Source organism: Cricetulus griseus, chromosome 2 (assembly GCF_003668045.3).
Source record: "Cricetulus griseus strain 17A/GY chromosome 2, alternate assembly CriGri-PICRH-1.0, whole genome shotgun sequence".
Classification (NCBI taxonomy): domain Eukaryota; kingdom Metazoa; phylum Chordata; class Mammalia; order Rodentia; family Cricetidae; genus Cricetulus; species Cricetulus griseus.
The window spans coordinates 298,907,601-298,920,176 of NC_048595.1; the positions used below are offsets into that span (position 1 = coordinate 298,907,601).

A 12,576-nucleotide genomic window follows, 5' to 3' on the forward strand; every position below is an offset into this window, starting at 1 on the left:
CTCTATGAGTTTGAGGCCAGCCTGGTCTACAGAGTGAGTTACAGGACAGCCAGAGTGAGTTACAGGACAGAGAAACCCTGTCTCAAAAATAAAATCAGATATTTGAGATTCTTTGACATTAGGTTCAAATGTAGATTTCTCTTTAAGATCTTCAGGAATTTGGCCATTCTACATTTCTTTTTTTAATTTTTTTATTTATTTTAGAAGCACTCTTATTGCCCCCCCCCCACAATCCACCTACCAAGGAAAGAGAGGCCCTCCATGGGGGAACCATCAAAATCCCTCACATCATTTCAGGGAGGGTCCAGGCCCTCCTTCCCATATCTGAACTGCAATGTTACCCCTCCATAGGGAATGGGCTCCCAAAGTCCTTTTGTGCTTTAGGGCTAAACACTGGCTCCACTGTTAGCAGTCCCATAGACTGCCCTGACCTCTTAGCTGGCACCCACATTCAGAGAGCTTGGTTCTGTCCAATGCTGGTTCTCACTAGGTCAGGTCAGCTGGTTCTGCCAGTTTCTTCTGCACTGTCTTGGCTCCTTTGCTCATCCCTCCTCCTGATCTACAACTGGATTCCAGGAGTATGGCACAGTGTTTAGTTGTAGGTGCCTGTTTCTGCTTCAGTCAACTACTGGATGAATATTGTACTTTCAAGTTCTGTGAAGAATTGTGCCAGTATTTTGATGAGTATTGCATTGAATCTGTAGATTGCTTTTGGCAATATTGTCAGTTTTACTATGTTGATCCTACCTATCCAACAGCATGGAAGATCTTTCAATTTTCTGTCATCTTCTTTAATCTCTTTCTTTAAAGACTCAAAGTTCGTGCTGTAGAGGTCTTTCAGTTGTTTCGTTAGCGTTACCCCAAAATATTTTATGTTCTTCATGGCTATTGTAAAGTGTGATATTTCACTGATTTCTTTCTTAGCCCATTTATCTTCTGTATATAATAGGGCTGATTTTTTTTAGTTAATTTTGTATCCTGCCACTTTGCTGAAGGTGTTTATCAGCTGTAGGAGTTCCCTGATAGAGTTTTTCGGGTCACTTATGTAAACTATCATATCATCTGCAAACAGTGAAAATTTGACTTTTTCCTTTCCAATTTGTATCCCCTTTATCTCCTTTTGCTGTCTTACTGCTCTAGCTAGAATTTCAAGTACAATATTGTAGAGATATGGAGATATGGGGCAGCCATGTCTTGTTCCTGATTTTAGAGGAATCTTATTTAGTTTCTCTCCATTTAGTTTGATGTTGGCTGTTGGTTTGCTGTATATTGCTTTTATTATGTTCAGGTATGTTCCTGTTATTCCTGATCTCTCCAAGACCTTTATCATGAAGGGCTGTTGGATTTTGTCAAAGGCTTTTTCAGTATCTATTGAGATGCTCATGTGGTTTTTCTTTTGATGTATTTTTGTATGTTGAACCATCCCTGCATCCCTGGGATGCAGCCTACTTGATCATGGTGGATAAGTTTTCTGATGTGTTCTTGGATTCAATTTGCCAATATTTTGTGGAGTATATTTCTATCAATGTTCATGAGGGAGAGTGGTCTGTAGTGTTCTTTCTTAGTTGTGTTTTTGTGTGGCTTGGGAACCAAGGTAATTGTAGCCTGGCAAGAAGAGTTTGACAATGTCCCTTCTGCTTCTATTGTGTGGGATAATTTGAGTACTGGTATTAGCTCTTCTTTGAATTTCTGGTAGAATTCTGCACTGAAACCATCTGGCCCTAGGCTTTTTTTGGTTGGGAGACTTTTTGTGACCGCTTCTATTTCATTAGGGGTTATAGGTCTATTTAAATTACTTATCTGTTCCTGACTTAATTTTGGTAAGTGATATCTATTCAGAAAATTGTCCATTTCCTTTTGATTTTTTAATTTTGTGGAGTACAGGTTTTCAAAGTATGACATGATGATTCTCTGGATTTCCTCAGTGTCTATTGTTATGTTCCCATTTTCATTTCTGATTTTGTTTATTTTCATGTTCTCTCTCTCTCTCTCTGCCTTTTTGGTTAGTTTGGATAAAGGTTTGTCTATCTTGTTGATTTTCTGAAAGAACCAACTCTGTGGTTCACTGTTTCTTTGTATTGTTTTCCTAGTTTCTACTTTATTGATTTCAGCCCTCAATTTGATTATTTCCTGGCATCTACTCCTCAAGGGTGAGTTTGCTTCTTTTTGTTTTAGAGCTTTCAGTTGTGCTATTAATCCTCTGGTGTGACTATTCTCTAGTTTCTTCATGTGAGCACTTAGTGCTATGAACTTTCCTGTTAGCACGGCTTTCAAAGTATCCCACAAGTTTGGGTATGCTGTGTCTACATTCTCACTGAACTCTAGGAAGTCTTTAATTTCTTTTTTTATTTCTTGCTTGACCCAGGAATGGTGCAATTGAGCATTTTTCAATTTCCACGAGAATGTAGGGTTTCTGAAATTTGTGTTGTTGTTGAATTCGAACTTTAAACCATAGTGATTCGATAGGATATACGAATTATTCCAATTTTTTGGTATCTGTTGAGGTTTGCTATGTTGCCAAGTATGTGGTCGATTTTAGAGAAGGTTCCATGTGGCACTGAGAAGAAGATATATTCTTTTGTGTTGGGATGGAATGTTCTATAGATGTCTGTTAATCCTAATTTGGTCATAACTTCTGTTTCTTTGTTAAATTTCTGTCTGGTGGTACTGTCTAGTGATGAGAGCAGAGCTCTCATATACAGCTGTATGGCTGTATCATTTTGGACTAGAATATGATGTAAAGAACAGTTGCACATAAGCACATCCCACCATAAGTGTGTGAGTCTTCATGTGTGATTTGAGCTTTAGTAATATTTCTTTTATGAACGTGGGTGCCTTCATATTTGGAGCATAGATGTTTAGGATTGAGACTTCATCTCGATGGAGTTTTTCTGTGATGAGTATGAAATGCCTTTCTTCATCTCTTTTGGTTGATTTTAGTTTGAAGTCTAATTTGTTAGATATTAGGATTGCTACAGCAGCTTGTTTCTTAGGTCCATTTGATTGGAAAATCTTTTCACAACCCTTTACTCTGAGGTAACATCGGTCTTTGACATGGAAATATGTTTCTTGTATGCAGCAGAAGGATGTATTCTGCCTTTGTTTCCATTTTGGTAGTCTGTGTCTTTTTAGGCAGGTTAAGACCATTGACAATGGGGGATATTAATGACCATTGATGGTTGATTCTTGTTTGTTTTGCATTTGTTGTTTTTGGTGTTATTGTGTGTGGATTTTCTCCCCTTTTTTCTTTTGGTGTTTGGTAATGTGGGATTATCTATTGCCTATGTTTTTGTGAGTGTAGTTATCTTCGTTGGGTTGAAGTTTTCTTTCCACTACTTTCAGTAGGGCTGGATTAGTGGATATGTATTTTATAAATCTGGTTTTGTCAAGGAATACCTTGTTTTTTCCATGTGTAGTGATTGAAAGCTTTGCTGGGTACAGAAGTCTGGGCTGGCATCCATGTTCCCATAGTGTTTGTAGAACATCTATCCAGGACCTTCTGGCTTTCAAAGTTTCCATTGAGAAGTTGGATGTAATTCTGACACGTCTGCCTTTATAAGTTACTAGGCCTTTTTTCTTTTGCTGGTCTTAATATTTCTTTATTCTGTAAGCTTGGGGTTTTGATTATTATGTGGTGAGGGGACTTCTTTTTGTGATCCAATCTATTTTGTGTTCTGTAAGCTTCTTGTACTTTCATAAGCATATCCTTCTTAAGTTATGGAAGTTTTCTTCTATGATTTTCTTGAATATGTTTTCTGTACTGGTTATTTTGTGTTAGGTATTTGTTGGAGTTGAGATTTTCTTGGTCGATGACTGTATATCCTCTAGTGAGTCTTCAACACCTGATATTCTCTCTTCCATGTCTTGTATTGGTTATACATACATCTGTAGTTCCTGATCATTTACACAGCTTTTCTATTTCCAGCATCCCCTCAGTGTGTGTGTGTGTGTGTGTGTGTGTGTGTGTGTGTGTGTTATTGTTTCTATTTAAGTTTTCAAGCCATGAACTGTTTGAATTGTTTCCTTCACTTGTTTGGTTGTTTTTTCTTGGCTTTCTTTAGATTCTTTAAGAGATTTGTTTATTTCTTGAATTTTTTGGTTTATCTTTTCCTCCATTTCATGTGTTTTTTGTTTGTTTTTGCTTCTATCTCTTTAAGGGATTTTTCTCGTTTCCTCTTTAAGGGTTTCTATCATCTTCATAAAATAGTTTTTAAGCTCCTTCGTCTGTCTTGGACTTCTCAGGTGTGGAATCCCTAGATTCTGGTGGCGTCATATAGGTTTTTCTGTTGTTGAGTGTGTTCTTATACTTTCTATATTCCCTTCTTCCAGTGGGTGCAGGTGGGGTCTTCCCCTCTCCTCTAGTCTCCCAATGGTATATGTGGACCAAGACTTTGCAACTCTGGAAGGTCTGGCCTCTCCTGGTATTCTCCTCACTCAAGTGGAGGGCATGGGCAGGGGCAAGACTCAAGTGGAGGGCAGAGGGCAGAGGAAGGAGGTTGGATGGGGACCAAGAGTGAGGTGTTGCCAGACTCAGGGTGGTCCATCTTGCTGGGGAGAGTCCACTCCACTCAAGGAGCAGGCCCAGGAAGATCCAAGGAGGGGGTAATGGTGGCAATTGGGGCCCAAGAAGAGCCCACTGTCACCTCAAACAGAGGGCAGAGGGTGGAGGCGGACCAAGAGTCCCATTCTACATTTATAAATGTGAATATCAGATTGATTTTTTTAAACTGTAAAGTTTTATAGAGCTGTATGGCTGTATCATTTTGGACTAGAATATGATGTAAAGAACAGTTGCACATAAGCACATCAAGTTTGTAAAATGTACACTTGATGGATATTTTCTATTCATTCATTTAACAACTGCATCATTCCAGTTTTTACAGTTTTAATCCCCAGACATGTAGTATTTATACTAAGTCCTTAGCCTGTTTGTTGCTTAATTTTACAAATGCCTGTCAACATTTAGTGTCTTCAGATAACCTTAAGTAAATCTGCATATGGTATCAACAACCACAATAGAACCCAAGTCAAAATTTAAGAGTATCAGCAAAGGGTGTTCTTAAATTATAAATTTATCAATTGCTTTTGATATCTATGTTTTCATGTTTATGAAATGAGAAAAAGGACATAAAATTTCTTCCTTAGATGGATTCACTGTTGTGATGTTTTTTGTTGTTGTTGTTGTTGTGATGTTTTTAATTACCTGATGTTGATGCATGTTTTATATTCTAGTGCCAATAGTGATCCAGTAAAAACATAATGTAAAGAAGCTAACACACTCATTAGTAACTAATAAGTTAAATAAGTATTTAACTGGATTGTTGTATAATTTGAGCCTTTATGACACTGCTAATGCTTGGGGTATTTTTCATTAAGACTATTGTATTGCATACCAATATTAAGTTTAATATCTGTTTGCTATAGAAAATATAGCCATACAAAAATACAAGAGTTTTAGGTGCAAAAATGCTTCTGAGGGAACATTAGCAGTGAGTTAGCTGCTTATAGGTAGTTTTCATTAATAGGTATGAAAATGCAGAATTTAATCTGAGAGGGGAATTGATTTTGAGATGCTTAGCTCAGAATATGGGAGAGCCTTGTCTGTCTGGACTTGTGTCTTACAGTGTTCTCTGCAGGAGCTTTCTTTACTGTGCACAGTTCTCCCTTTTGTTGAGTAGACTATTATGTTTTTGATGGACAGTTCATAAGAATTAACAGCAAATGACAGAGAAACAAAAACTGCCCTTTTTCTTCAGTATACAGTTGCCAATGCAAAGTACCACATTGTGATGGAACATGGGCTTTAATTTTTGTTATGTATTCTTAAATTTTGATATACCACATCCAAAGTGTCCAGTATTCACAGGATAATTTTCTTATCTGGCTGGCCACTGATGAAGTAGTCAGTATCTTCAAGCCTTGCCTTCTTTTCAGAAGACAGTAAATTTCGTATATATAGCATTGTGTAGGGGAAGTGAAAATGTAATTGTTTGCCAACATAAAAAAAAAATCAGAAAGCAACATGGTATCAACAGACTGAACAAGAACAGGAGAATAGTTTGCTTTTCTGGGGTAGGGCAGTGAAATCACCCAAGGAATTGTAGGGCCATGGTATAGAGCAGCCAGTTAAATTGGAGAACTAAAGCAAAATACCTTTCTTCACCAGTGTGCCACCGCCTGAAAATTAGTAGAAGAAAGTCCTGAAGAGCTAAAAGTGAGCCCCAGGTGCTGACTTCCCTGAAATAGGAAGTGATGGAAGAAATTTATAAAAGAAACCCTCAGGGATTCCCTGTGATCCCTTTAATCCTTGAATTGTCAAGCCACATGGAAAATAATAGAGCTGTGTCGTTCCAAGACTTAAGTGGTATTAGCTTTTTGAAAGAAAATGTTGGCCTTTTCATATCCGTGAACAAGAATGGGATATGTATTCAAACAGAAAAGAGTAACTTTGAGCCAAGGATGCATGTCTTTTTTTTTTTTTCATTTTTAATATAGCATTGTCTATGACTAAGCAAGCTGTATCAGGGAGAAAAATTAGAGTCTATGTTTATTTTTATGTTATTTTTCTTTTTTAAAACAGATGATTCAACGAGAAGCAGATGTGAAAAGTAAGGTGACTGCTGTGGCATTGACAGACTCTGTTCACAATGTGTGGCATCAAGAAGCTGGCAAAACCATCCGCGAATGGATGAGAGAGGTGAGGCCTGGTTTTGTTCAGTGCTGAGAGGAATGGAGATAAACCTTTGTGTCTAGAGTCCCCTCCAGCTTCTGTTACCTCCACCTGGATCTCTAGAGAAAGGATGCTGAGACAGAATAAACGGTCTAGATACAGGAAAACTAATAAAAGAAGACTTCCAGAAGAACAAAACTTTTTTAAAGCATCCTTTCTTCCTGCTACTAAACAGAATGTTATATATATTTACAGTATACATTAGAATGTTGGCTGAAGAAGGGCTTGGTGTCATGACTCATATTCCCTACTGTTTAATTTTTCTGGCTATTTACTATCGCAGCTGCTTAGTTACCAGAAAGAAGTTTTGTGTACATTTAGTCTAGTCCTTTCCTTCTGGAAATATGACCAGGATGTCCCACAATGAAATTGATTGGCTCAATACTGTCAATAGGGTAGAAGCAGTAAAAAGCTGAGTGGAGATTATTAGAGATGCTGGAGCTGGCCATGACCTTCCTCCACCTAGAGAAGCTGCTTATTGCATGTCCCTGCTGAGTCTGAACACTAACAAGGATCTACCAAACAGGGCACGTGTCTTTTTCAAAGTCTTCAGTTTCTTATTCAGTCCACTGATCTCATTACAGACATCCCACTGAAAATTCCTTTCTATTTATGTTTACCTTGCTGATGTAAAAAAAAAAAAAATCAGTAATGACCATATTCGTCAGTAATCTTTCAGCTGTAGTGCTTACTCCAGTTCATCCTTTTCCATTAGAAGTTCTTTATGAAAGTCAATCTGAGTGAAAAATGCTCACATAGGCACGCACACACGTATACATGCATGCATGCACACACACACATATGTACACATGTATGCACACATGTATACATACACATGCACACACATATACACTCATGAATATACACACCCAAACACTTGCATGGACACATATACACATACACACACTCATACACATGCATGCATGTAGACACACACACATACACACATATGTGCACACACACACACACACACACACCAACATATACGCATACAGAAACAGAAGCATGCATACACAGACACATTCTCTCCCATAAACCTATACATAATAAGGTTAAAATATTTGGAAAATATCTTTCCTAATAAAGACTTCTAACTGTTGAAGAGAGTGCATCTGTGTTATCCTGTTTATTAGCTTCATTATTTTACCAAATACTGGCTTAAATTTGGAAGTAAAGAGTGCTGGCAAATTCTTAGTCATTCCTATTATAGTAAAGACTGATGAAGGCCTTGTAATGAAAAGTCTTTACTCCATCCGGCCACCTGGATTCCGCTGCCACGTGTCCACCCAAAATAACACACACAGAGACTTACATTATTTACAAATGCTGCTTGGCCAGTGACTAGGATTTCTTATCTGCTAGCTCAGTATTAATTATCAAACATAACTATTAACCTAAAGACTTATTTTAAGGAGATGCCGTTAGTAGGTGTCTTCTCTTGCCAGGATCACATGGCGGCTCCCTAGAGAAGAAAGGAGGACAGGAGGAAGAGCAAGAGGAAGAGAGCAATTTCCTGCTTATATTCTGGGTCTGCCTGCTATGTCATTTCCTGCCTGGATCACAAGACTTATCTTTACTACATTTCCCAGAATCCTCCTTGACTCCTAGTCCCGCTTAACTTGCTTCTTCATTGGCCAATAGTACTTTATTCAACAACCAATAAGATAAGCATACACAGAAGTCATGGTTTTGTTTATTTCATAAACAACAAATTAACATGATAGTGATTTATATTAAGCATTTTGACTATAATGCTCTTAAATATTTTGTCTATCAATTTAGCAAACAACAGACTAAAAATTAAATTTGCATATTATGTAATTTTAAAATACTATTTTCTCTTAAAGAAGGGTCAAAGAGGACTGCTTTAGCAATCCCTGAAACTGAAACCTTTCTCAGATGAAAGTCTAGGTGTGGATGCTAAGCCATGAGGAGGGGTCAGAAGTGCCTGCCAGGAACCCTTAAAGGCCTTTCTCTTGTGAGGTCCTAGTACTGTTGATGCTGAGAGTATGGCATGCCCCTTACCCGAAAGTTTGTAACCACTCTGGAAGTACAGTTCTACATAATGATCCTGCATTCCCCCTGACACCGTTCGACTCTGAGTGTAGGCCTGTCTTAGGGTTTCTGTTGCTGTGAAGAGACACCATGACCAGAGCAACTCTTAAAAATCATTTAATTTGGGAGTCTTACAGTTTCAGAGGTTTAGTTCATTATCATCATGGCAGGGAGCATGGTGACATGCAGGCAGACATGGTGCTAGAGAAGGAGCTGAGAGTCCTACATCAACAGGAAGTAGTCTGTGATGCTGGGAGTAGATTGAGCACAGGAGACCTTAAAACCCACCCCCACGGTGACACACTTTCCCCAACAAGACCACACCTCTGAGTAGTGCCACTCCCTTTGGGTGGACATTTCATTTTAAACCACCACAAGGCCCTAGAAACATAGCCTGGTCAATGACTCATGTCTAAGGCACAAAAACTCCATATTAAAGATTAGCCTTTAAGGCCATAACTATTTACAATGCATGCAAGTGTAATAAACAAGAATAAAAACAGAGACTCAACTAATAAAAGAAGATTGTCTAATACCTTGCACAGAGTTAGCTATTATCTTCTTTTCTTTTCAGATGTAACATACCAAATTTTACAGTCTTTTAGATAATATTTTAATTATTGGAGAATTTCACATGGTGTATTTTGATCATAGTCACACATGCACTCAACTCTTCCTGTGTTGACCCTCTCCACCTGCACCTCTGTACTGATATGGAGAGATGGCTCCATGGTAATATATTATTTATGATTTACTAAAGCTTGCCTGAAGATCAGAAAAGCAAAGCAGCCAGCTACTAGCTCTTACCTCTATCTCAGCTCAGACCAAAGGGGCGATCCTCAAACTGCTCCCAACTTCACTGCTCCTCTGATTCACTCAGACTGCTGTGCTCTTCGACCCTTCTTCTGTCTTATATACTCTCCCAATGCTGGGATTAGAGGCCTGTGATCCCAGTTGCTGAGATCACATTTGTGTGAGCTGTTTCTTTTAGGACTGAATCAATTTTGTGTAGTCAGTGTGGCCTTGAACTAACAGAGATCCATCTGCCTGTCTTCTGATTGCTGGGATTAAAGGTGTTCACCAGTACCTGATCTCTCTAGCTTGAGGCTGGCTTTTCTTTCTGAATCATCAGGCAAGCTTTAATAAATCATAAATAATATATTACCCATGGCTCAACCATTAAAAGCAGCTCACAACTAGCTATAGTACCAGCTCCTTCTAGGAGATCTGGTGCCTTCTTCTGGCCTATGTGGAAACCTACACACACATCACACACACACACACACACACACACACACACACACACACACACACACACACACACACTTCAAGCTTGGTTTTTATCCTTTCCAATCCTATGTAGGTACTTGTTGTTGCACAAGACATTTGACATTTTTTACTTTCAACTATAGGCCACTTCACTTGTCCCTGACTTTTCAGGAGAGAGAAATGTTTTCAGCATTTACTGAGATGGAACTAAAATTTCAAGATCATAAAATGGTAGCCTGTATTTCTCTTTCAGCATGTAAGCCAAAGGTGATCTGGTTTTTTTTGTTGTTTTTATGGGGAAAAAAGTTCGTTTCATTCAGCTTTTAAAAGTCATTGTGAGTTAAAAAAAAAATGACAAATTGTCTACAGATTATAATGTGCCATTACTTTTATTAGTACTAGAAAATTGTGTAAGGCACAGTTCTGCATTCGTGAAATGCAGGTGATCAGTATTAAGACTGGCATATCACCTGGGTAATAGCCAACTTTCATCAGATTTGGAGGCACTAGTAGGATGAATAATAATTAAAATATATACCTAATCGCTGCCTGTCTGTTGGTAGTGCTAATTGCTGTCATTGAAAAGACTGAATTGTTTAAGAAAAGGAGAGAGAAAGAGAAAGTCATTCTTCCTTGAAGCTATCTCCCTGTATCATTGGGAACCTATTTTTAGTACCTATAGAAGTCATGATTTTTGAATTTATTAGGGGCTGTGATGAATGATAAAACAAATCATCCATTTACATATCTTGACACTGCTTTGGAGAATACTTATTTCTTACAAGCAAGTGTCACATTGTATATAAAAGCTGGCTAATTGTGTGCTAATCTCCTGCATTATCTAGAATTCTCTGATGTGGTATTCTATCAATGGTAATATTAATTTTGCTTATTTCAAATGTATGAAATATCTTCTAAAACCCTATTTCTTTTATAATTTCTACTTCACTTACATTGTGTAATTTTACGTTCATCTGCTAATTAAGATTAGGAGTGCACATTATAGAACAGATAATATATATAAATGTATATATATATTTATCCATTTCAAACCATCAAGCATTTTTCATACATGAAAAATACTAATATTTTATCTGTTTTAAATATAAAAAGAGAGAAAGCATTTAAGAACATTACTAGATGTGTTTGTTTTGTGGGTTTTTTTTTTTTCCAACACAGTTCAATAGTTTCATTGATCCACTGTTTCTTACAAAGATCTGCCATGCTTTGTGAGCTTCTGTCTGTAATCTCATATGGCAAACCCTTCCTTTATGTTACCCCTGCTCTCTCTGGTCCCCGAACAGTAGGGTTGCCTTGACAAATCTATTCAAAAGCCATTTCTCGGCCTTTATTGGTGGGGACTGGGCCTTTGAAATTTTCTCCTCACTGCAACACAGCTGACATCTTCTTCCAGACAGAATGAATTAAGGAAATACAATAAGACACTTGATCTACCAGTCAAGGACCCTTCCTCGGTGAGAACGGATTCCATGGTGCACAGCCAAGACAGCAAGCGTCTAAAACGCACAATACATACTGTTTACCAGAATAGCAGTCACCGATTTCTCCAACATGATTGATGGGAGGATTTTTTTTTAAATAGAATCTGTCTGTGGAAATTCTTTGTTTGTGTATCTGTGTTGTGAATATTTTTAAAGCTATATAATCACATCTTTTAAACCAGAATTTAGATATATACGTAAGTTAATGAAAGAAATAGTGTTATTTCATTTATCTGAGTTGCAAATCATCATTATCTAGAAGTTGAGCACTAATATTACAGTCTTGTGTCTTCAGGCACCGCTGTATTTATGTATAATTTTGATATACCTCTCATTGATGTGGGTCAGAGTAAAAATTAAGAGGGAGTATGGGCTGGACTTGAGGGTTATTTTCCTTCACACCTAACTTTTCTTAGAAATATATTATACTATGCCTTGCAAGTCATGTGTCTTAACATCAACATAGTATTTGCTGAATTGGAAAAGGTAAATTTTTCCACAGTCATTAATACTTAGTGACTGTTTATGTAAGAAAAAATATTTAAAATCAATGGAATATAAACAAACTTCTAGAGATGTATTTTTGTTGTTTGTTTGGTTTTGGGTTTTTGTTTTTTTTTTTTTTTTGGTTTTTCAAGACAGGGTTTCTCTGTACTGTTTTGGAGGCTGTCCTAGCACTGGCTCTGTAGACCAGGCTGGCCTCAAATCTGCCTGCCTCTGCCTCCTGGGGGCTGGGATTAAAGGTGTATACCAGCAATGCCCAGCTAGAGATGTATCTTATAGGACAAATTTACCTCTTCAACCTAAAAAAATGTAGTTTTCCTTTCAATTCTATGCAATCAACATTGTATCTGTTACATTACAGAACTGTTGCAACTGGGTTTCCAGCTCAGAACCATTGGACACTTCGGTGGAGTCCATGCTGCCTGACTGTCCCAGAGTCTCTGCAGGTATGTATTTGATGAAAGGGGGTAGTGTGCTCCAAAGTGTGAAAGCATGCTGGTGAGATGTAGATTGTGT

At 37.8% G+C, this 12,576-nt stretch overlaps 1 protein-coding gene across 11 annotated transcripts in view; it reads left to right on the forward strand.

Annotated features, from left to right (window-relative positions):
• Positions 1–12,576, forward strand: part of LOC100752273 (cotranscriptional regulator FAM172A) — a 384,532-nt gene that overhangs the window by 224,432 nt on the left and 147,524 nt on the right. For all 11 annotated transcript variants that reach the window (XM_027401810.2, XM_027401807.2, XM_027401804.2 and 8 more), the window contains 2 exons: positions 6,581–6,697; positions 12,422–12,506. In XM_027401810.2, coding sequence (XP_027257611.1) covers positions 6,581–6,697; positions 12,422–12,506 — 202 coding nt within the window. The remainder of the gene's footprint in view (positions 1–6,580; positions 6,698–12,421; positions 12,507–12,576) is intronic.